The 25,102-nt window shown below is 43.3% G+C and overlaps 1 protein-coding gene across 4 annotated transcripts in view; it reads left to right on the top strand.

Annotated features, from left to right (window-relative positions):
• The first annotated feature begins 6,758 nt into the window (after positions 1 to 6,758).
• The window catches only part of SLC25A48 (solute carrier family 25 member 48), a 48,732-nt gene continuing 30,388 nt past the window's right edge, over positions 6,759 to 25,102 (top strand). For 2 of the 4 annotated variants that reach the window (XR_004646908.1, XM_034779872.1), the window contains exons 1-4: positions 6,759 to 7,078; positions 9,709 to 9,752; positions 15,702 to 15,773; positions 18,912 to 19,164. Coding sequence is in view for 2 of the 4 variants with exons in the window: in XM_034779872.1 (XP_034635763.1) it covers positions 7,033 to 7,078; positions 9,709 to 9,752; positions 15,702 to 15,773; positions 18,912 to 19,164 (415 nt within the window). In the remaining 2 variants the exon portion in view is untranslated. The remainder of the gene's footprint in view (positions 7,079 to 9,708; positions 9,753 to 15,701; positions 15,774 to 18,911; positions 19,165 to 25,102) is intronic. The other 2 variants (XR_004646907.1, XM_034779871.1) reach the window with 1 other exon arrangement.

The raw sequence follows: 25,102 nt of genomic DNA, 5'->3' as shown, positions 1-25,102 counted from the left end.
CCTAACCCCCCTGGCTGATGATGAGTGGTTTACAGACTGCAGTCTGCCCCAGTGAACAGGGGCTAGATGGGAACTGGGAGTAACCACTGAGGAGAGGTGGGCATAGAGAGTTGGGGGTTCCCCAGGGTGGGGAGAACAGACTGTGGGTTACTGCTGGGGGCAGAACCCTGATGTAAAGGGAACCGGGGTCCAGGAGGGACATGGGGGGGCCAGCAGCAGGTGAGAAACCGGCCTGCAGAAGGCGCTTCTCTGGGTTGGAAGAGCTACTTCCCCGGACTACCAGCAGAAGGCGCCGCGCCGGTGAGTCATCACCCCGCTACAATGCCAAAGAAACTTCCGGCTCATTGAGGATCTTATAAATCGCTGTTATGTCTCAAATGTGGGGAAGAGAGGTAGAGAGAAACAGGCATCATTCACTGAGGGTGGCCTGGCCTTTATATTGCAATGTTTTGGAAAGTAGTGTCTTTGCTTGTTAAAGCATTGCTCAGGCACACGTCCACTGGGAAATTTCTTCAAGGTGAACAAGCCTTCACAGGTCACTGGGAGGCATCGACTTCAGTTTGTTTGGAGTTTGCAAGAGCATTCTAACTTGCTAGGTTCCTTTCAAGGTGGCATCGCTTCTCTTGTTCTCTGATGAGAATCGTAGCACCGGGAACGCCTTTGGCTGTGGAAAAGGATCAAGTCCAGGATTTTTATAATGTCTCAAGACTTTTCCTACATGGAATGGTGGTGCTTAGAATGTAAATGAAGAATGATCATGGAGCAGGTATGTGTCTAGTGGTGTCCCATGGGCATCAATTCTGGGCCCTTTGCTAGTTAGCATTTTTAACACAGATCTGGAAGAAACCGTAAAATCATCACTGATAAACAGAGCTGATGACAAAGCAGATGGGGGAGTGGTAAATAATGAGAAGAATTGATACAGGTTACTGGTACAGATTCTGGACTCTTTGATACACTGGATGCAAGCAAACAATATCGCTTTTAATGTGGCTAAATGTAGACATCGGGGAACAAAGAATATAGGCCACACATACAGGATGGGGGGACTCTATCCTGGGAAGCAGTGACTGAAAAAGATTCGGGAGGTGTGGTGGATAATCAGCTGAATATGAGCTCCCTGTACAACACCATGGCCAAAAGGGCTAAATGCAATCCTTGGTACATAAACAGGGGAGTATCAGCTAGAAATAGAGCCATTATTTTACAGCACTGGTGTGACTACTGCTGAAATACTGTGTCCAGTTCTGGTCTCCACAATTCAAGAAGGATGTTGATTAATTGGCGATGGTTCAGATAAGAGCTCTGAGAATGGTGAAAGGATTAGAAAGCATGCCTTATGATGAGAGCCTCCAGGAGCTCAATCTATTTAGATTAACAAAGAAAAGATTAAAGGGTGACTTGATCACAGTTTATATGTAACTACATGGGGAATAAAACTTTGGTAATGGGTGCTTCAGTCTAGCAGAGGAAGGTGTAAAATGATCCAAGGGCTGGAGATTGACACTAGACAAATTCAGACAGGCAATAAGGTGTGAATTTTTAACAGTGAAGATAATTAATCATTAGACCTATTTACCAAGGGTTGTGGTGGATTCTCCATCACTGGCAATTTTTAAATCAAGACTGGATGTTTTTCTAAAAGATCTGCTCTGGGAATTTTTGGGCAGGAGTTCTCTGGCTTCTGTGACACAGCAGGTCAGACTAGATGATCACAGTAGTCCTTTCTGGCCTTGGAATTCAAGGAAACCTATGTTTTCCGATATAGACACCTGTCCTGTATGGAATGGACTGAGACAGCAACGTAGGAATTGCCAGACTGGATCAGACCCATGGTCCCTCTAGTCCAGTATCCTGTCTCTGGCAGGGGCCAATACCAGATGCTTCAAAGGAAGGCGTCAGAACTCCTCAATAGCAGATGTGGGATAATCTGCCCCCCGCTCCCCACATTAGGTGTCATTAACTAACTCTCTCTCTCTCTCTGCATTATATTTACTGTATGTGTGTGAATATCTATATCCATCTATCTATATATGTGTATATATAGATAGATATAATTTTTGGTAAGCTGATAATAAGCAGACTAATTAAGGAAGGGATACTGTTCATGGGGAGGAAATCTAACTTAAAAAAAAGCAATATTCTTCCACTTCTTGACATATAGCGTCTCTAACCACTGTCCTTTCCTCTCCACTCCTTACCAGGCCTTGGTCCTCTCTTGACTATGTTATATATACGTTCTCCCACTACCACCTCATCCTTTCCCTTCTCCACTGCCCTTTCTCCCACAGTCACTGTCCTTAATCATGTCTTCTCTGTGATTCCCTGCTCTGGATTCCTATCCACTTCTGCATCAGGTTTCAGCTCCTTCCCATTCCCACCATCAAGGCTCTAGCCTACGTCCCCAGCCTTATCGCTCAGATCACTTTCTTCACTCCACCAACACCTCTCATATGACCAGTACTCTTGTCTCCTCCCATTCTTGTCCCTGTGCCTCTTTGCACTAAGCCCTCATGCTCAACATGCTCTCCCAATGCTTCTCTGGTGACAAGCTCTGACCCTTCTGATTTTCAAACTCTCCTCCAGAATGTATTTCGCCCACAAAGCCTGTGAAGAGGTGCACAAAGGAAGCCTTTTGCAGTTCACTACAGCAAACTCTATTTGTCTTACTAACCCCACAAAGAGTGCTGTGTGCAGTATAGTCTACTGGATAGGGCCCTGCACTGGCCCTTAGAAGATGTAGGTTCAGTTCCCACTTGTCGCCTTGGGCAAGGAATTTCCTTCCTGGTATCTCAGTTTCCCCATCTGTGAAATGGGGATAATGAGACTGACCTCCTTTGTAAAGTGCTTTGAGATCTAAAGACTGAAAATGCTATCTAAAAGCTGGGCGCTACATTTCTATTAACTAATTACTTAGACAGAGCACTCCTGTAACAAAGCCAAAGCAGTGGTAACCCTCTCTCTGCTGGAGTGTAATGATTTGTTAACTACAAGAGAGGCTAACAACTGTGGCACATTTCTGCACCTTAGTTCCATGGTCACTGGTGTGTCTTCAGACAGTCTGGATTTAGCTGGTAGTCTTTCCATATGATGCTGTCTGCTTTACTTCATTTACACATTGATTAAATCATTTTTTGTCATTTTGGGGCTTCCTATCATATGTTTTTTAATCTACTGGCCTTGATCAATTTTTTTAGGTCCCAGTCTTGCTAAGAGATGTAATGCTGTAGACCCTGGGAAGGCTGAAGGCATTGCACCCGTGTATCTGTTTGCAGTATTGGGGCTGCAGTTACACTTTTATAAAGAAGTTAATGTACAAAGAGGAGTTAATCCTGGACCAGCGTATCTGAAATGGAATGCATCATAATAAAGAAATATTTTACACTTGCCCAATCAATGTTTAACCTGTATTGTAAGCCTGGGAACCCATGTTGCACTTGCTGATATGCCCCCATCATGATTAAAGCATGGGCCAGGACTGAAGTATCCAGTCGGTTTGGGCACATACAGTGCAGAGATGACCTCCAAAGAAAAATATACGGATCCTTCTAGGGCTGGAAGGAGACTTCTTCACATCCCACAAAATCCCACAAATCTCCTAGTCATATAAATGAAGGCTCTTCCAGGTACTCATGTCTCTTCCCAGTGAATCCCCTCCTAACTTTTTGCTGATAGCCACTTTACAAGTCTTTATAATTAGCTCTTTGTCAGGTAGCTCAGCCCTTTTCCAGGGCTGGTTTGAAATAGTAATGGGAAGTATCTGATTCATGGTTGTGGGCTAGTTATTCCAAGTGCTGTCAACTGCCCAGCTCACTGCAAATAGATCGGCACCCACTGTGTTCAGAGATACATTTCCAGAAATTGAGCTCCTCTTCCATTTCAGTTCTAGCTTCCCAACTCTTTCTGAACTATATCCATGTTATTTACAGGAAAGTCTGAATAACAGCTGATTGCAATTCTATTTTACAGTAACATGAACTATTTCACACTTAATATTCAAAATGTGGTGGGGAAATTTAACTGTGTGACTCCATTAAGTTAAATAGAAGACATGGCTAATTCATCATACATCCATCCTTCTCAATGGTTATCCCATTTGGCCAGATTTTTCAATGGTCTTCATGAAAATAATACACACAAAGTCCATGTGCATCCATTTATATATCATTATTATTATTATTTTTATTTATTAGAGCTGGTTGAAAATCTTTTTTTTTTCCAGCGAAAATTTAAATATTGAAAATTTTTGTCTGAAAGCCACATTATTTTGGTTTTCAGGTGTTCTGTTTTAATTCATTTATTCCAAAAAAAAAGAATTTTCTGTCAAAAGAGTTTTGATAAATTTTCCAGTCAGCCCTAGTCCCAGTGGAAATTTAGCTTATTATGGTGTAAAGTATCTCATTGTGTAGAACGCTTTTGAGGGTGGGGGAGGGATAATCCTTGGGGAAATTCCCTTTTCTCACTTTCTTCCCCCTCCCTGCCAAGGGCATGGCACCCCCACTAGACCATGGGGCATCCATGTGTGCCCGCTTACTGGCTGCCGGACAAGCAGCCACCAAGAAGCGGCAACATCAAGAAGCGCTACCGCAGAAATGCTGCTGAAATGCGGTCCTCAGCAGCTAGTCTTCCGGCGCCCGCCCTACGGAGAAAGTTGGGGACCACTGCACTAGACCTTCTGGCTGGCTCATGGTGTGCTTTCTTGAGAAAGCATCCCACAGACTTAATAGTGGTACATGAAGGGTCACTTTGTTCTTGTCATTTTTGTCCTCTCTTTAGATCTCACTTGTTCAGAGTCAAGAAAAACACTTTAACTCAGGATGCCTAATGTTTTAACTTTGGAGTTTATAGATTCAACTGTTTTAATCAGACTTGTTGTACCTAAATCCTAATCCAGTAGTTCCTGGCTTTTAATGTACTTAAGTAAAGTTTCCTGGCTATTAGTTGACTGAATATGAGTAAGTTCCATTTTCCCTGTTCCTCAACACCAACAAGTTTAGGTTTAAGTAGGGGCCCTATCCTACAACCCCTTACTCACATAGGTATTCCTTATGCAAGGGCATTAAGGGCTGGTCTCTAAGGGGCAGCCAGGAAAATTGAACTAAATCCAAATGAACTAAAGGTGTGAATTTGAAGTGGATTAGTTAAACGACATTAAACACCTGTGTGAACATTGTCATTGAGAATTAAGGCCACTTTAATTCTGATTAACAGTGTCCACACAGGGATATAATGAAGTTTAACTAATTAATTTTCCTGGATGTCCCTATGTAGACAAATCCTAAAGTGTGAACGGTCCCATTGGCTTCATGTATGTAATATCGAAGTCAACAGGGCTACTTGTGTGGGTAAGGTCCATTCATACGCATAAAAGTTGGCAAGATTAGGCCCTGGAGGTCAGTGGCGTAGCCAGGTGGAGGGAACAGGGAGAGCGATCAAAAAAAAAGGTGCCACCTGCTGCGGTGCTTGTACTCACCCGGGTCTTCAGCAGCACCTTGGTGGCAGGACCTTCACTTGCTCCTCGGGGCTTCGGGGGTATTTCGGCAGCAGGTCCCTCAGTGCCGCCAAAGACATGCGGAGCTAGTGAAGGGCCCGCCACTGAAGACCCGGAGTGACTCCCATCAGTAAAAGCGCCACCCGGTGAGTAAAAGCGCCGCAGCGGGTGGCTCCTTTTTAATTCACTCACAAAAAAGGCAGTACCCGCTGCGGCACTTTTACTCACCCGGCAGTGCTTTTACTGACAGGGCGGCACTCCAGGTCTTCAGTGGCAGGCCCTTCACTAGCTCTGGGTGTCTTCGGCGGCACTAAAGGACCCACTGGCGAAATGCTGCCGAAGCCCCTCGGAGCAAGCGAAGGTCCCGCCGCCGAAGACCGCGCCACACTGGGTGGTGAGGTTTTTTTGTGAGTGAGTTAAAAAGGCGCCACTTTTCGGGAATGTGCTCAGGGGGAGCAGCCACACCCCCTGCTCCCCCCCCAGCTACACCACTGCTAGAGGTACAACTTCCCTCGGGATAGATATACTATATGTCTTAGTCCGTACTTTGAGGGCCAGATTCTCAGCATAGCTGTGTTGAACTCAATAGAGCTACTCTTATTCACATGAGTTGGCATTCTGGATCACAGTCATTTTCCTTAGCATTCAAGGACCACAGTATGAACCCTTTACTCATATTGTGATAGCATATGCTGCTATGTATCATACGAGAGGCAGTGTTGCTTAATGGATAGCACATAGGATTGAGACTGAGGAGACTTAAGTTCTGTTTCCAGCAGGTGACCTGGGCAGATCTCTCGGCCTCAGTTTCCCCATCTGTAAAATGGGAATAGTGATACTGACTTTCCTTTGAGATCTACTGATTAAAACACTATATAAGAACTAGGTATTGTTGTTATATTGTGACATGTGTGAGTATCTGCCCACCAACATAAGTAAGTAGTTCATACTATGGCCCTAACTCCATGCCATACCCAGAATTTCATATTAATTAATGTTTTTAAAATATTACATCTCTGGAAAACCCCACCTTTTCAAATGCAATTATCTTCAACTATCATTATTGCCAGTAACATAAAATCCCTTTTACAGATGCTTTTTTCAAAAGGAACAATTAGAACACAAAATAATTTCACCTGAAATAAATGCATGATTTGTACTTAGTCAGTAATCTTCCCCATTTGTCTCTAAAAGAAAAAGAAAAAAAAAAAGTGGGGAATTTCCTATGCTCTAGTTGTACTGTGCCTTTAAGGTTTGGGGGAATGATGTCACAGTGGGCTTTGGAGGCACTTTGAGACAGGCTGTGTGAGAGGTTAGAGTCAGAGTTGTTGCAGTTTTAATACTGCTGAAACATGTGAAAGACACAAACTCTTACTACAATCCCTTTGGGACACCCGGGGGTGTTGGAGTCACTTTTCTATGTCACAGAGTCAAAGAGACACATTCAAGCAGTCCTCAACAGCACATGCTGAAGAAATTGAATGAGAACTGCAAACTTGCAAGAAACTATTTGAATAGGAGTTGTCCTGCAGTTTTAAAACATGGGCAGTCTTCAGTTAGAAGATTTTGTAGCTGGTTGGATAGGAGGTAAGTAACACTGGTGGGATATTTTGGGACAGTAACAGCAGAGTTATATAAAAATAGGTAAGTGTATGTCCCTTTTTAAAAAAGAAGTCTATTGATGGATGCATTTATCAAGTTGTCCGCATTCATTCATGTTTGTGTTTGTATGTGTCGTTTGCCACGTTTGTACAAAGAGGATAGTTTCAATTAAGCAGTAATAGAACATCGCACAGTTTTATCTGTCTGTTCTAAGACTACCAATATGCAATGAGATGTGGGATGTGACATTATGGTGTCATCTTTACATTACACATTCCTGAGGTAAGTGCATGACCTGCCAGGCTGAATGTCTCTAGCTGAGAAATATGTAAAATGATATTGTAACCCAACACATAAGATTATGGTTTTCTAAAGGCATTCTAGTGTTTGCCTATTGAGTTCAGGTCCCTGTGCATACAGCCTCATATTTAAACAGCTGGGAATCCTCACTAGCCAATCAGATGGCTCCATTAATCCACACCCTTTTATGAAAGGCTCAGATCTGGTTCTGAGTGGATAGTCCTGATAATCTTATAGCCTTATCAGGACTAACTGTCACTATCGGACTAGAATTATTGATCAGGCAGTTTTCTGAAAGAATTGATTTTGGCCATCTGTAAAATAGGTGCCATCTCAATTAGAAAGTGTAGGAAGAAGGTCCTGCAGATGTATCTTGCACTTCTAGAGAGCTCCTTTTATCTAGAAAGATCTCAAAGTGCACCACTCCAATGCAGCTCTCACTGGGTTGGAAGACAGCTGGCAGGTGGACAACACAACAGGGTAGGGAAGGAAATTTTGGCTAAGAGCAGGTGGCTACTGTTACAAAAAGTGCTACTGTCGTGGATTTTTAATGTCCACACAGGGCACCTGAGGCTTTTGTATTGGCACCAGACAAGGGTGTCAGACCACTAAATAGTTCAGGTCAACGTCCTCATTTATTCAGGAAAAACTGGAATCTTTGCCAAATTACCACGAGAAAGGGTGAGGCTTGATTTCCAAAACCTGAGGAGACTGGAGTGTCTGTTGTGATGTATTTTGGCTAATTTGCCCATGTCTATTACTGCAAACGCATGCATAAATGGGGCAGGAAAACTGGGTGAGCAAATAGCCAGTTAGGGATAAAATTTGCCAGTTGCATGTACAGTTTTCATGCACAATTGTACTAAATACTCCCTTAAATCGAGTACATGAATGCATGTGATCCTGAGCTAAGCTTCTGGAGCAGTTTTTAAATGATTCTTATTCTCTACCCCCAATTTGCTTCTCTCCTCCCCCTTCTTGTTGTTCTCCCTTTGATGGGCCATAATGGAAATGTTTCTCATGGGCATTGCAGGGCCCCGTCTGACTTCCCACAACTCAGTAACGTGGCACTAGTCCAATGATCAACAGAGCTGTCAGTTAACGATGAAGCCATTTGTCAGGAACCAGGGCTTGTAGCAGAGCTAGGCTCTAGGCAGCCTCATCAGTACTGCTGGCCTGCCGCAGGCTGCCTGATTGGCCAGCCACCATCGGCCATGCTAACCGATTGGCTGCTGGAGCGAGCAAGCCCGCTGTTACGCCAGCAGCAGCTCGCTGGCTGCTCAGTGCTCATGGCCACCACTGTGCCTGCTGCTGGGTTACCTTGTTCTTGCTACTCCAGCCTGGCCTTTGTCCTGCCCCCCCTTTGGACTGCTTGCTCCCCTCCTTGCTCCAGTTTCTGACCCTCAGCTTCACCCATGGCTTTGGCTTCTGACCCTGGCTATCCAGTTCCTAGCGTCCGGTTTGACCCATGCCTCTGGTTTCTGACTACGGCTTGATCCTCAGCTCTGGTTTCCAGTAACTGCCCTCTGGTTTGATCCATGGCTCTGCCTTCTGATTACCGACTCTGACTTGCCCCTCAGCTCCAGCATCTAGTGCTTGACCTTCAGCTTGACTCTTGGCTCCACCTTCCAACTACTGACTCCAGTTCTGACCTAATTGTTAGTTCCTGACATCTGCTCCAGCCATGAAGTCTGACGCCCGCTCTGATCACTAGGCTAGACTGCCCTTGTCCCGGTCAGCTGACACTATTGAATGACAGAGATTTTCACACGCAGCCTCAAACGCACACGCACAAAACCTGGTTAAGAGAAAATAGGTTTTGAATGGGGAACAGTGCAGAGGTTGAGTATAAAAATCTGTCCTCCATGTTGCAGACAGTGCATGGGATAGCTCCACAGCCCCTCCACATATGCTTTTCCAGCCCGTGGCCTGCAGTATCCTCTGTAAATCATGCACAGTGGTCTCTTCATGTCAAGTGGTCTCACCACCACCACCTCTCTGGGTTGGCTTTTGTGGGTCTGGCTCAGAGATTAGCTCCATCTCGCAAAGGGAATGCCGATTCTCCCTGTGCATCTGCTCTGCAACTGACACCATTGCTTCAAGATTTACCCTCAATTTGCATGGCTCTACTGATGAGTGAATTTTCACCAACTAGGTAATGAGCAGAATGAAGGCGAGTGCTCTGATTGGCCGAGGGGAGCACATATGCAATAGGGCACAGATTTGAGTTTCAGTGGGTAAATGTTACAAAAGTCTCTCCTTTTAGTTGACTCACCCAATTGTGTTTTGTCTAATGACCTTATTTTAATCCCCAGGAGCTGCAAGTGTAATTGTGGGGCATCCTCTGGACACAGTAAAGGTAAAATATTTTAAGCCGCACTTTCACTTACACAGATTGTGAGATTCATCCCTTTGCAGAGAGTCAGCAAACAACCCCCACACTAGCTTCCTGCCCATGGATAAATTTAACCCCTGAGAAAAATACACCCACATTTAGTGATATTTCTCTGTGTTTTTCTTTCTTTGTCTCACCTCTGATTTTAACACAGAGAAATTATTGAAAGATCTTTCAAAAGGAAGATATGAAAATGTGATTATCAGATAAATTCCCTGAATGGGATCAAAACTGAAAGTGAAAACTACCCATTATATAATGTTCTGCGGCCTGAAAAGGTCAGCACATACTTTATCAACCCAGGCAATGGTTGAGTTTACAAAGGGCAAAAGGCAAGCTGTATTTGTCTTTGCTGAAGAGGTATTTTTTTAAAGGTTTTCCTAAAGTTGGCAATACTGTAAGGACAAAGTACAAATATAGCTATCCTGGTGCTAGGAGCTGCAGTTATTCAAAAGCCATTCCTATCATCCTCTTTCCTACAAGGGAAATCAGGTTATTTTTCTAGATGGATTTACAGGTGTGGTGTTAGAAGATGTTTGTTAACAGGTTCTTATACTGCAGTGCAGACAAGGCAGCATAGTCTTTAACACAGATAAAGCTGGTTGAGTTGAACACACAACTATTGGGGCAGGTTAGTATTTTATTCTAGTCATTGAAGCTTCAGAAGAACATACCACTCCCTCTCCTGCTCCACTGGCAAAGTGTGTTCTACATCCCCCGCTGTGGCTGGCCTACAGGGGATAGTCATCTGCTACTGCTGCTAGCTAGTGGATTTATTCCTTCAACTCAAGTGGAAGAAGCCTGTGCTTTAGGCCAGGATTCCAACCCGGCTGATGACCCCCAGTGGAGGTCATTATACTTGTATCTGAGTGCAAGGCCCAGTAGTCAGTAGAAATACCATGGCTCTGCAGCAGGGATGGTCAGGCCACAAAGCTTCTGGAGCATTTTCATCAAATGTTCCATGGTGGCTATCTCCACAACTGCATGGAGGAGTTGTGGCTGGGCAGGGGAGGGGTGTGCCAAAAATCCAAAATGAACTGCATGGATCAGGCACTCAGGGAGGACCGTAGTCAGTGCTACAGCCCAACGAGCTGCAGAGTAGTCCCTGAGGTGCACCACTGGCTGAGAGAGGATTACATACCTTGTTGGGCAAGAACCGTGGCTTTGAGAACTCTGAGGGGAGTGTAGACCAAAGTGGCCTATGCAATACCCTTTCTACAGGTTGAAGCAGATTTTCCCTCTCACACATGCTGCTATGGGAATTTGAGCCAGATTTTCTCTTTTGCAGGGAAGCTAATGCTGATATCACTAGTACCCTGGAGCAATCACAGTGCTGTGTAATAAGAATCTAGTCCCTATGCATGGGCATGGGTGGGGAGCAGGGAAGGGAAGTGGGGTGGGTAGGAGGGCTTCTTGCATCCTCTTCCCAGCGCCTGCAAACCTGTGCAGGGACCTGTGCAACATGTGGCTACCTGATGGCACATTTTGTTATACTTTCCTGCTATTTTTCAAAGCCAGCTAAGAGATTTGGTTGCCAAACTGCAATGAAAATGAACAGGAATAGGGCTTTGAGAATCTCCGCTTATAGTCCTTGTGCTCTTGCTCCAGGATAGCTGATCTTGTGTTTATTAAGAAGTTAGAGACCATCAGACTGAGGATCATTGTTGCTTGAGGTACTTGGGTTTCTTCAGGGAAGCATGGTGCTGACTACTGAAATGTGTCACGGACTGCAGAAGCAGTGCCAGGGCATTAACAAATGACACTGGGAAGCCAATATTCAGAGCTGAGTATGTAGAACAGGAATTGTGTATTGGCCATGTTGTCTATGAATTCCTCTGGAAATACTGTTTGCTTACATTCCAGAGAAGTGTCTTTCTTTAAGTCTGGCAATATGTGGCTTTGATGTCATCCTAGTGTGTGGGTGATAGAAGTTGACGATGTATGTTGTTGGGAGTGTTTGAGTTCTATTTGTTCAGGAACTGCCAAGTAACAAGTAGTGCATTTTTCAGTGCTTATAAAGACAACTGTCAAGCTGACACCTCTGTTACATTTGGTTCTGGATGTCGTTTGGGAATACCAAGTAGGCAGTTTTGTTACTTTTCCAAATTAGAGGGGGAAGGAATCTAACCAATATTGAACTACAAAGTGAGCATCTGAACAGTGTTTACCTATGAACATAGTGTCCAGTGGAATAAGGAATGAAGGTTTCCTCTTTCTGGGAGATGAGAAACATGGGTAAATACGTGCGTTATTTCATGTATATTAAGTTACCAGCATGGCAATTTTCAACAAACAAACCAAACACTTGGTTCAGCAGTTCCTTTCCCTTCCCCATCCCCTAAAATCCAGGCAAGCTTTTCCCTTTGTATTATGAGGTCATGTCTATAAATGGTTAGCTTCATTCACCTTTCACTCCACATCTTTCATTTTACCCTTTATACGCCAAAACCTTCTTAAGTAGTATTTAGGCGCTGTTGATGTTCTCAGCTTTTGCATGTGAGTCGAGATTCTGGGGCTTCTCCAAGACAAAAGCCAATTTCACTAATGAAACCAGAGAATAAACTAGAAAGCTGCTCCTTTGCTCATGTCAGGGGAGGACTCCACATGCACCTTCAAATTCACAGTTATCCCCTTTTGGTCTGTTCACTTTGTTTATTCTAACCAATGGCTTCACATCTTTCTCCATGCTGGCAGCTCATGCAAGCTGCTCCTATCTCCTTATGGTTGTCCAAAGTCAGGGTTCTAAACTAGAACCCAAAGAAAGGACCATTCTAAGTCTCTGTTAAAGAGACAGCCTTCTCTAGTCATTTGCTGGGACATTCCCTTTCACTTGTGTTATCTCTGTTAGGCCACTGGTTGCTTTTCCATGCCTCTGCTTATTTTTAGTGACCATTACTTTTGTCATTTTTAGGTGGCTTTCATTTCTAATAAGCCACTATATGCATCGCAGCAATAGAATACACTTATTCAGCTTCTTCAAGGGCGTGACATCAGTGCCATTTTGAACTGGAGTCCGTTTCAACTCAGAATAAGCTTTAACGGCGATGCCTGCAGTGCTTTCACGGCTCACTCCCGTGGAGAGAAGCACATTGAATGTTGTATTCACGTGCCAGTGCAGTTACCCAAGTCAGACTAACTGCCAGCTTTTGAGGAATGCTTTAATTAATGAATTTGTTTATTCACAGACAGTAGTTTGCGTTCTTCTCTCCTATATATCACAAGCCAGTTTCACACACTGGCCAGACCGGTATGAGTCCTCCAAGTGAAAATATGATTCTTTGCATTCATACACCATGACGAACCTTTAGCATGTATAAAAACATTTCTGCATTTTAAGCATATGACTATGATGTCCCTGATCCTCAAGTCTGTTTGACCTGCACTCAAGTGCAAGTGTTATAGTGGTGTGGGACAATGGGCTCTGCAATGTGCTTCCGGATCTTGGGGTCAGAGCAGCCTCAGTGTAACAAGATGCTTTGCTGAATACTTTTATCCCTCCTTATTTCCAGAAGCAAATCTCATTACACTGCAGGAGGTTTCAAATTCTAGCTCTCCTGCAGATTTCCTGCATTGCAGAGTGACTGCTATTGAATGACACTGAGTTTCTGTAAGGAACAGCAAGTGAAATTTTAAGGCTCCAGGATAGGAGATACACAGGGCCGGCTCTAGGCACCAGCAAAACAAGCTGGTGCTTGGGGCGGCACATTTTTAGGGGCGGCATTCTGGCGCGGGCCATGCCGCCCCTAAAAATGTGCCCTGGCCGCCCTAACTCACCTCCGCTGCTGCCGCTCGCGCGCCGCTGCTCGCCCTCCCTCCCGGGTTTGAGAACCTGGGAGGGAGGGGGAGATCTCGAGCGGCCGCAGCGCGCGCTGCTTCTCCCTCTCCCTCCCTCCCTCCTAGGCTTGAGAGCCTGGGGGGAGGAGGCAGGGCTGGGGATTTGGGGAAGGGGCGGAGTTGAGGCGGGGTCGGGGGTGGGGTAAGGAAAAAACGGGGGGGGGGGGGCAGCCAAAATTGTTTTCGCTTGGGGCGGCAAAAATCCTAGAGCCGGCCCTGGAGATACATTACTCATGTAAGCTTTTGTTTGTTTTTTCAAACCTCTTTCCAACTGAAGAACTTGCCAGTGTCACACATTCCAATTTTCTATATGTTGTAAATAACAATTGGGCCAGATCTTTAGCCGGCATAAAATGGTGTAGCTCCACTAAAGCCAGTTATATGTAGCTGACTGTTCTTTTCTGAAATACAGTTTGGAAACTGTCCTGGTTCTGTTATTCAGAGAGCTCCTATCAAACCGCCTACTGATGTGTCCATTCTAAAGATTATTGCACTGTGACTATACGTTGGGGGCAGGATATGGTGATGCAGATAGCTAGAGATAGGGGATGCTGTGCAGAGGGGTCATGACAAGGGGGGAAAATGTCATCGTAGATTTAAGGGATGGATGCAAACACTACAGGGTCATTTAGGCCATCATTCTGTGCAGCCACTTACGGAGGGGGAAAAGAGGTCATGCTCTTGATATTAGGCTAAAAAACCGGGACTGAATTTCCCCTAAAATAAACCCGCAAGCTAAGAAAATTTGTCAGTTGATTGCAATGACTTTTTTCTATTAAAAACATGAAAGCAGCTTGATGGATGAGCTATATATGTGAGAGGTGAAATATCTGTTAAACAATACAGGGTTTTTCATGGTTAATGTACTGGGTTTTATTACTGCTGTTGGTCCTTTTAGAAAACATTTAAATATCTCTTTCCAGAAACAAATCCTCTTGGTTTGGAGCAATGTATAAAACACCTTTTTTTCATTAAAAGTTAGATATTTCTGGGGCTTGGAATGATTGCCTTGGCTCCATTTAATATTTAGACATCTAGCGTGAAATTCACCTAGCATTGTCAGGGCCACGGAAGGCACCCAATGCAGGAGAACTGCTGCAGGTCTGGGCAGCTAAAGAGCAGGTAGGTGAGATACCCTGCACAAAGTGCAGCTGGGCTCTGCACCAGCTCCACCAGCAATGAGAGTTAAGTTGCAGATGGGGCAAGGCCATTGGATCAATGATCTAGTGGCCACAATCCCCGGTGGAGGGAGTTTAAGGTTTGTGGCACCGATTCAAACACATATGCTGATGTGGAAGCCATGGAACCATGACCTAACACATGTTGACAGTCTGAATTCCCGAAACCAAGCACTCGTTTTCTTCTCCTGCCATTTACTTGGGCTTTGGGGGAGAGGGTAAATTTTCCCACTATTCAAGGTTTCTTTCAGGCATATCAACTACCTTAACGGAGAACACATGGTAAATGAATGAACTACCTGCTACACTCCCTGAAGTCTAATAACAAAAGGCGTAAAATCATAGTCAAGCTTCCACTGACAGATTAATAGAACGTAAGGCCAGAAGGGACGATTATGGTCTCGTCTGTAGTTCTGAATAACACAGACCATAGAATTTTAGCCAGTGATTCCTGCATTAAATGCTATAACTTCTGGTTGACGTACAGTAATCTTTCAGAAAGCTATCTGATGTTGATTTAAAGAGTTCAGGTAACAGAGAATCCACTGCATTCTGGAGTAGCCAATAGTCTCGTTTTCAAATGATATTATTCTGCATAACACGTGCTAATGATTCTGTGCAGAGTTGGGAGGCCTTGCCTTTCCCTATTTCAAACCAGTACGACAATCATGGATTCTGGATGAAGCAAAGAGCCCCGAACTTCTGAGGTTCTGTTTGGATCGGCCACTGGCACAGTGCAAACTGGGCTACTGCGTGTTTATTTTACTTTATTGTCCCATTTGTCCTAGGAGCAAAGCCATAATTTACTGTCAAATCAAAATGTGCATTGTTTGCCTAGCATGAGCTTCCACTGAACTGAAAACGCATTGTTTCAATTACATTTCATCCATACATTTTGCAGACTCGTTTACAAGCTGGACAAGGATATGGAAATACACTTAAGTGTATCCTTACCGTGTACAGAAATGAAAGTGTAAGTACCTTGGTTTGTCTATAACATGCCAGAATAGAAAATGAAAAAGATATTAAAAGTGATTCCAAAACCGCATGCATTCAGTGCAATAGCATTCAAAGCCCTTATGTGAAGAACTGCAAGCATCTGTCCTTCTCCTCTGCCCCAGCCAACCCTGACCTATGAGAGAGACGACGACTCCTCAAGGAAGTGCCTAAGGATTTTGGGCCCCTTTGAGTGGGCAGGACACAGGCGTGTATGACTTTTAATTTCCTTTTTATTTCTGGAAAACTGTTTTTTCCCCCTCCCAGAATAAACCTGCTTGTGAGTGGAAGGGCAAACAACCTCTTCTGACACAACTCTGACCTAGAGCCTAAACTTTGGAAGTGCAGAAGTGGATTGTGACTTTATGCCCAATCCTGCTCCTACTGACCGCACTCACAGAACTTCCCTGGACTTCGTTGGGAGCAGACTAAGATCCTTTCTTGTTACTCTTACTGAGAAACCCAAAATTGTTCCTAAGCCGAACTCTTGTCTACATGGGGAGCTAATGCGCACCTGGGAGGCGTGAATTCTAATGCGCACCAACATGTTGCACACTCACTGGCCCTGACGTGCACTAAAAGTTCCCTAGTGCACATTGCAAACAATACTAAGTTAAATGCACAATAGGGAACTTTTAGTTTGCGCCAGTCAGGTCTACGTGGGCGAGTGAGTATGCAACACATTGGTGTACATTAGAATTCACAGTGTGCATCCTTGTCTACTGCATCCTGTAGACAAGCCCTAAGGTGTGTCACCCTCTTGTTCAGATTCTGCATTGTTAGAACAGCCAGCCAGGCCTGTTGAAGGTAATTTGGGACCAAGCTCTGTGTTGACTTAGTCCCCACGTGACAACATGGAAGTGAATGGAATGGCCTGGGTGTAAATCAGTACAGAAACTGGCTCATAAGCATGACACAGATTTAGGTTTTATGACACTTATGGTCCGATCCTGCATTCCTTACTTGGGCAAACCTCCCATTAAGGTCACATTCAGCCAAATGATTATTAGAAACAAGGTTACCTTGGGTGTTACACTGCTGTACCTTCAGTGTGCTGTCTAACCCACTTTAATGGGAGTTTTGCCTTAGTGAGGACTGAATAGTGTGGCAGGATATGGACTAGGATATGGGCAAGTTTTCCACCTGTACAATTTATAATAATAAATGCATGGGGGGGGGAGGCAACCTAATGAAAGGTTGATAATGCTGAACTAACAGTGTACCACCATCTGCTTTCTGTGTACAGCATAGTTAACATATCATTATTCATGAGTCTCTCTTTTCTTCTGTGCGTGGTTCAGCTTCCCATGTTCACCATTTTGCAAGCTGCAGTACCTCTTCCTTAAAGTTTTACAGGCACAATTCTCTGCTGGTGTCAGTCCATTGACTCCAATGGAGTGATGCCAGGAAAGAATTTGGCCTTAAATAGTTATAGGACTTTCCTATGTCTCCGGTTTTGCTGTATTAAGAATATTCCCTTATGCTGCATAATCTGTGAAAAGCACTGAAAGTAATTTCTCAGTGTCCTAAATTTGCTTCCATTTTCTAAGTGTATTGTTTCAACTACAATGTGCAACTGCTCTGCTCCAAGAAACATCTGTTATTCAGTTTTTGCATTTTTGGTCTGACATCCATCTTGGGTTTTAGCTAGCTAGCCTGACATGACATTAGTTAAAGAATTATTGAGAACTTACTTAGGGCATTACATTTCATGTCCAATTAGCTCTATGAAAGGATCAAAGGAAACATAAGTTAAAAAATGACAAGAGAAGTATTGAGTGATCAATTTCCCACACTATACAAAAGCAGACTTATAATTCCTGGGGAACTGAATTGAAGTGAAGATATGCAAAGTCAAGTATAGCAGGGTGTGTCCGGAATCCCAGGGGAGCCAGCTGAGGTCACTCAATTAGGGTGAACTGCAAAGAATGGGGCAGGCAATCCCCAAAGCTGGTGGATATTCCAATACTTAGCTTTACCAAGCCAGCACAAAACAGCTTCTAATATACCTCACTGGTTACTCAGAAGTCAACAACACAGTTCCCTTAAAGTAACCCAGCCTCAGGCCTCCACTCAGACACCCAAGTCAAAAATGATGAAGATTACTGAAAATCATATTCATCATATAAAAGAAGTTCTACCAATCCCAAAGGAGCAGACACATTACCTTCCAGGTTAATGAATATTCCAGATCTTACCCGAGTACATGCTTACAGCCAATTCTTATTAACTAAACTAAAATGAATTTAGAAAGAAAAGAAGGGGAGTATAGGTTAAAAGATCAGTATACATACAGACATGAGTACAATCTTGAGCTTCAGATTCACAGCAGAGATGGTGAGCTTTGTAGATGCAAAGAGTTCTTTCATAAATAGTTCATAGGTTATAGTCCAATGTTTGTATTCAGGGTGGTCCAGTCAGCACGGGGATCTCAGTCCTTGTGGCTTAGGCTTCCCCTGCATGAAGCCTCAAGCAAATCTGAGATGACAGGATCAGGACCCAAGCCATTTTTTATTCAATTTTAGGCCCTCTTGTGATAGCTCAGAGTCCCTCAGGGAACACTAGACACTCGTTTCCTAAGTATCGCTGGTAATTATTCATACAGATCCACATAAAGCAATTGCCTGTTTTTCCACCATTCGCAGACAATTTGCTATACATTTCGAAGAGATCATGCATACGTTTGATGAAGTGGATATTCACCCACGAAAGCTTATCCTCCAATACATCTGTTAGTCTTTAAGGTGTTGCTTTTTACAGATCCAGACTAACACGGCCACCCCTGATACTTGACACCTATGTTTACATTTCATTTAAATGTTAAGATGTCCTTTTAATCTCTGAATTAACAGAATACAGCATAGACAGGGACTGTTTGATTACATTGTTGACCTCTACCAATATATATGTAAATACACAACAACACAAACATTATCTACCCATATGTTTTTAAGGGTTGAATTTGGGTTATTTAGCCTGCAGGATGCTTAACCATTTCTGGTCATGTGTCACACAGGGGCTATGGAATTCTAAGGTTTACTGTGAAGTGTGACCAACTAAGAAAAATAATCAAATTGATACATCTCCTTTAACTCTTGCTTTATTTCACGGTTAGGTTGTCGGATTCTTTAAAGGAATGTCTTTCCCATTGGCCAGCATTGCTGTCTACAGCTCGGTGACATTTGGTGTCTTCAGCAATACTCAAAGGTTTATTAGCCAGCAGCGCTATGGAGATTCTAACCATGCCCCGGCACTCTCGGACTTGATCATTGCCAGCATGGTAGCAGGGGTTGTCTCGGTAGGAATTGGTGGGCCTGTGGACCTGATAAAGATAAGACTACAGATGCAGACACAGACATTTTTTAAAGGTAAGAAGGCAAGGGTTGTTTTTCAGCCTTTTCTGCATACTCAGATTAATTGAATCTGTGATTCAAGGCTGGATTCTCCACCGTCTTGCATCCATTGTGCTTATTGACACTTACGCGAACACACTATCAATTAGAATTCTCCAATCCCCCAGATCCTGATCAAAAGGCCATTGGAACCAATAAAAGACTCCCATTGACTTCAGTGGGCTCTGGATCAGGCCCTTACACCAATGGATGCGTTCTACAACTACTTTGCACCAGCATAACTGACTATGCCAGATGCAAGGCAACAGAGAATCCGGGCCATGGTCCTAAATTAAATTGTATGCCATAAGATTCTCATAAACTGCAATGAATCCAGAAAGATTTTAATTTGCAGCAGTTGCACCAGCCAGGCCTTGAAAGAGAGGTGATCAGCCATGTATTAGATAGTGCACTAAAGGCACAGTCATCCAAGACACAGGGTAACCTTTGTTTTCAGTAATACACCTCTACCCCGATTTAACGCTGTCCTCGGGAGCCAAAAAATCTTACCGTGTTATATCGAACTTGCTTTGATCCACCGGAGCGCTGCTTTACCCTGTTATATCCGAATTCGTGTTATATCAGGTTGCGTTATATCGGGGTAGAGGTGTAGTCTGATTTTTTTGTTTGTTTTGTGGAGCAAGTGACAATCTTATGTAGCAATCTTTACTCAAGCTTCAATTGCAATTTTGCCTGAATAAGCACTGATGATGGACTACAGTATTTGACTCATGATGGTAGTATCCTCCTACCATTTATCATTAAGATCCACACTGTTGAGAGTGATTATATTTTTTCCCTATAGATTTGCTACACAAGCACGCATTGTATAATGCAACTGAGACTGCAAGATGGAGTCTAGTTTATGGGCATTTTCATCCTTTGTTCCATAGGCAAAAACTGCCTCTGATGTCCTTAGGAGTTCTAGGGACAGAAAGCAAGAGAATATACAAACCCTTTGTGTTCATATAACTCCCATTAATGTTAAGAAGAGCAACTATGCTTATCAAGTGGGTTAAAAAAACTCTCCATTTTCAAGCACATTATTTAGAATCTAGGCTACAGGAAAACAGAACACTCAGGGTACAATAATTCTCTAATTCAGTTCTGTCACTAGGTCAGTGCTGTATGCTAGGTCAATACAAAGTATCTCCAGAGCATGCCACCCACTCAGTTATTTAATTCACATTTAGTGCAGTTCAAGGTGGGATTTTTGGAAGTGCTCCTTGTTGGCCTAAGTCTGCTCCCATTGAAGTCACTGATAAATTGACGTCAATAGGAGTAGAGTTGGCCCAAAGCTGAGCACTCATAAAGATGACACACACAATCTGCAAAGGAGACAAACATGTGAAATTGGGAGGCATTGCATCTGACTGTTAAAAATAAAGTCCTAGTGAATTATCTCCACAGAAACCCCTTTTACATTAAAAGTTTGGACAGGAACTAACTGCATTTTTAACAAATTTAGTTTGTCCTGTGTCCATTTTCACCACTCCACCTCTCTCAGGAATGTTTACTACTGCCTGGGACTGTAGGAAAGCAGCTTTCCTGGAGACAAACTAGATGCATGGTTGAGGGTTTGACATCTCAGTTCAATGCTAGGGGCCTGAATTTCCTGTCTGTTGACCCAATGGGTGTCACACCCACCCTGCAGTGGAAGGACTGCGCCTCAGAACATCCCGCATCTGCAGCAAATGATGCTATTGTCCTGGCAATGAGCATTTTAAAACCAGTACAACACACTTCCAATCAAATCAGTCAGGAACTGTTTTCTTAAGTCAGATTCCTGCAGCAGTTAAGTACAATCCCTCACAAACACCAACAAAGATCTATGAGAAACAAGGAGGGTGAGGGAGTATCTTTGATTAGACCGACTTCTGTTGGTAGGAGATATAACCGATATTACCTCACCCACCTTGTCTCGCTGATATCATGGGACCAACTTGGCTACAACAAGATTTTTGCAGTCCCTCGGTTTTACATCCTTTTTTTTTTTTTAAAGTGGGTATGGCTGTGATCCAGTGGAATATTTTTAACCACTGCTGAATTTAATGATGCTCCACTTTTCTGTGCATGGCAGAGAACTTCTCTTACAGAAGTCCAATGGGGAATCAAAACCAAATGAACTCGTATTTGCTGAATCCTGCCGCTTGCCAAGAATATCAGTGACACAATTTTTCCTGTGTGAGGGAGGTGGCGAGACTAAATTTGCTTGCTGCCCTAAGGGACTGATCAACCTAGACTCTTTTTTTCTTCAGATTGTAGTTGTTAGTAATTCTAGCACTATTCCCACTCCTTTGGCTTCACCCTGTTTTATTTCAAGGCAGGACACTCTTTGAAACCTTGGACCTATTTGATCCCTCTGCCCATAGACTATTTACTCAGTCCCATGGCATTCTACAAAATATAACATTACACAAAGTTTTCACAAGCAAAACCTTGTGCCAATCGATCATCATGAACATAAAATATTGATGCTGAGCTTATCTGTAAACAGACTTCTCTATCTGGGGGGAAAAAGCAAATTCTCCCACTTGCCTATCAGTGGAGTACAGCCACATGGCACATTTTTGCCTGCCATCCCTCCCCAGTATGGAACAAAGTCCCAGTCCCTCCCCTCAGCTCTTTATATATAGAAACTTTTTTGGTTCTCAAAACCAAAAGCGGTGATAATGATGTGTCTGGTCCTGAAAAGCTGCCATGTGCAACCTGCCACAGGCCTAAGCATTTCTGGTTATACATGATTCATAAATATGATTCCCACCTCTTTTCATTCCTTCAACAAACAGAAGCTTTCCATCACTGCAGGCAGTTGCAAGATTTTTTTTAGGTTAATAGGGAATGTCCTGATGATGTTTTTTTTTATGAGAAATAAAATCATTATAGAAATACACTCCTTAAGGGCCTGATCTGAAGTCCATTGGAGGCTTTCCATTGACTTCAATGCTGCCAAAATTCTGAATTATTTAACTTTTCCTACTTCCCATAATTAATTGTTCTATACCAGGATAATACAATTGCTACGGTTGGTGTTCCATTCTCACCATAGGAATTGTAATAGCTCTATTAATTCGGCCTTTAGTCCTTAGGAATCATAGTGCCAATGACTGTGCAAGTCCCATTGTGTGGGTGTTGTTTGACCCTCTCATTGCATTATTTTTACATTACTGTTCTGAAAAAGCTATATTCCAAACCCTTATGCATCACAGAGAGGGAAGGCATGCTTTAAGAATGGTGAGACCATATGTCTAATCCAGTTAATACCTTCGAGCACAGAGGTGCTGAGATCCGTCATTGCTGCGAAATTACAAAGATACCAGAAATGATGAAACAACAGATAACTGGGTATTAAAGCCATGACAACTTGACTCATTTCTAAAAATCTTGGACCAGATTCTGTCTGTTTCCAGGATGGTTCAGTTGGCATGTGAGGCGTTGCAAATACATGATTGCTGAGATTTGGGAAGGCAAATACAAAGGACACTGGGTTATTTTCTTGAATTGTTTCTATTTATGCTGGGGAGAGCAGGCAAAACTGCGATAGAAACTTGGGGAGCTTAATTATAAGGGTTGTCGACACACAGAGAGAAGCAGTGACTAGGTCTCTTTGAAGACTTACTTCCATATTTAGAGGGTAGCTGGTGTTGGAAGGGGAGCAGAAGTGTGGTTTGTTAGATCATAGTTTTGAGCGTGTTCCAGCAGTGTATAGAGCAGACACCCAGGAGCAAAACATTTGCTGTACTGTGTGTCCCCAGATAAAGGAGCTAAGTGTTTCCTAACAAGATACATGTTTCACTGGGGCTAAAGAGGTTTAAAAGATGCTCCTGGTTAGGGACGAGTCAACTGTTTCTCATAAAAATGAGCATGGTCTGAACACCCAAAGAGAGAGCCCTACACCTTGACCCCAAATTGTGTGAGTGACAGAGGAGGAGGAGGGAGAGCAGAGGAGGAGAGAAATATATAAAAAACACAGAAACAGTTTGTTCCTTTTTTTTTTTCCTTTTCTTTTCTTGTTTTTCCCAGTGCAAGTAAATAAAGGTTTCAAAGTCAATGACTAAGGGCTGTGGAGAGGGGTATGAGAGTTCTGGACGGATGAGTTAGGACAAATAAATAAGTACTCCATCCTCGTAGTGGTGTTTAAAAAAACAAAACAAAAAACAGTGGTGTTTTTCTGTAACTACCCCCGCTCTAGCAAATCGCAGAGGAATGGGCCAGAGACGAGGCTGTGACTGAGGAGTAGAAAAAATGCCGTGCCCTTTAACCTGGGAATAACTAGGGCAAGATATCACGTAGGTACTTTGCATCCGACACAAGTGTTATATATAAAAGGAAACCTATTGCTATGGGCAGGAGATTGCTGTGTTAGGGAGGTGGCGTTTTGTCAGCAGGGGTGGGCAAACCTCAAAGATACAGGGTTCAGCGACTGTAAGTCCTGCAACTTTTTGAGCACCAAAAATAAGCTGTATGGGTCATAGACTGTTTTGTTCTATATTTGTACAGCATATGGCACAATGGGGTCCTGCTCCATGGCTGGGGCGCCTCGGCATTACCAAAATACAAATGATGATAAAAACAAAATGGAGAAAAGACCAAGGTGCTGTTGAAAACTGAATATTCTTTCCATGAGTCCATCAGTGACTCTGGCTATCTGTGATAGTTAAAATATTTACAGTCTAACTATTAATTAATATAATCCACGACCATGGCTTTGATGTTCATCATAGTATGTGTTGCTATGAATGACAGTATAATGGAAAATGCCCATGGTAACCTAGGTGATATTATCTCTATTGTTGAGGCATGGAAAACTTAGAAACGCAGCCTGATGTTTTTCCTGGTAAGGTCAACAATGTGGAAATTTTGGGTTTCAGGCCCACGGTTGTTTTAGAGATTAGGTTAGTCATCTCTCAAAGATATGATGGAACTGTATAGGATTGGAATATGTTTGCTGAGGCAAGCAGCTGAGGCAAATAACCAATGGGCTATCTTAGTGAACTTAGATGTTCTAAAGGGCAAGTTTGAATTTACATCAGGAATCTGATTTCAGGCTTCTGGTTCTCGTATGAAGGTAACTGTTGGTCAAAATGGCTTTATGCCTTTGAATATATGGAATCACTGAAACATTGTTTTAATTCTAAGACCCAGAACTCTCTTTAAGCAGCTTCCTGAAGTTAAATTTGGCTAGCACTGAATTCAGACTCTGAAAGAACAAGTGTCAGCCAAAAGGAGCCCTCCTTCCTCTGGATCTGAAACAATTGCACCTAGACTCTTGAGTCAGCTCCCCTGCTGGTGTAAATCAGTATAGCTTCATTGCATTACTTTCTGGGCGTCGTAGGGTGATTTTGACAAGCAAGAAGCAGTTCAGAGAAGAGCTACTTAAATAAGTAGGGATTTGATACCCTATAACTGTCTAAGGGTATAAACACTGGGCACTTGAGACCATTCCTAGTCTTCATGAGATGAAATTCAGAAGGGGAAAAGTTGAGCTGGTATCAGGCAAAGCATGCTGGCAAGAAGATGCACTAGGTGGTGGAATTGTCTCCCATACAATGCTGGCATGAGACGTAAATCACTTTTTCTGGAACATAGTGCTGCCATCATTTCAATCACTTCAACAGACGGTTAAAGGCCATTCATTTGGGACATTTAATACTAGCCTGGACAAAATACTAATAGAACACATGCTTTATGGCATATTGCTGACAAGCAGGAGGTGGGCTGGGTGAGACCACAGGTCTTTTCTGTCTTGTATTCCTGTGATTGTCTATTTTTTAACTCAAGGCAGGTGTTCAGCTGTATCACTTCAGTCAGCTGCCTGATCGAGTCAGCACTAACAAATGATGCTCTTTAGAAGGCGGGCTTCTTCTGTGTAGTTCCCCAGTGTGGCTGAGTTAATCAGCAGTAACATGGCACT

Source organism: Trachemys scripta, chromosome 8, assembly GCF_013100865.1.
Source record: "Trachemys scripta elegans isolate TJP31775 chromosome 8, CAS_Tse_1.0, whole genome shotgun sequence".
NCBI classification, from domain to species: domain Eukaryota; kingdom Metazoa; phylum Chordata; order Testudines; family Emydidae; genus Trachemys; species Trachemys scripta.
The sequence above is the reverse complement of the archived record's forward strand: the minus strand, read 5'-3'. Positions and strand labels throughout refer to the sequence as shown.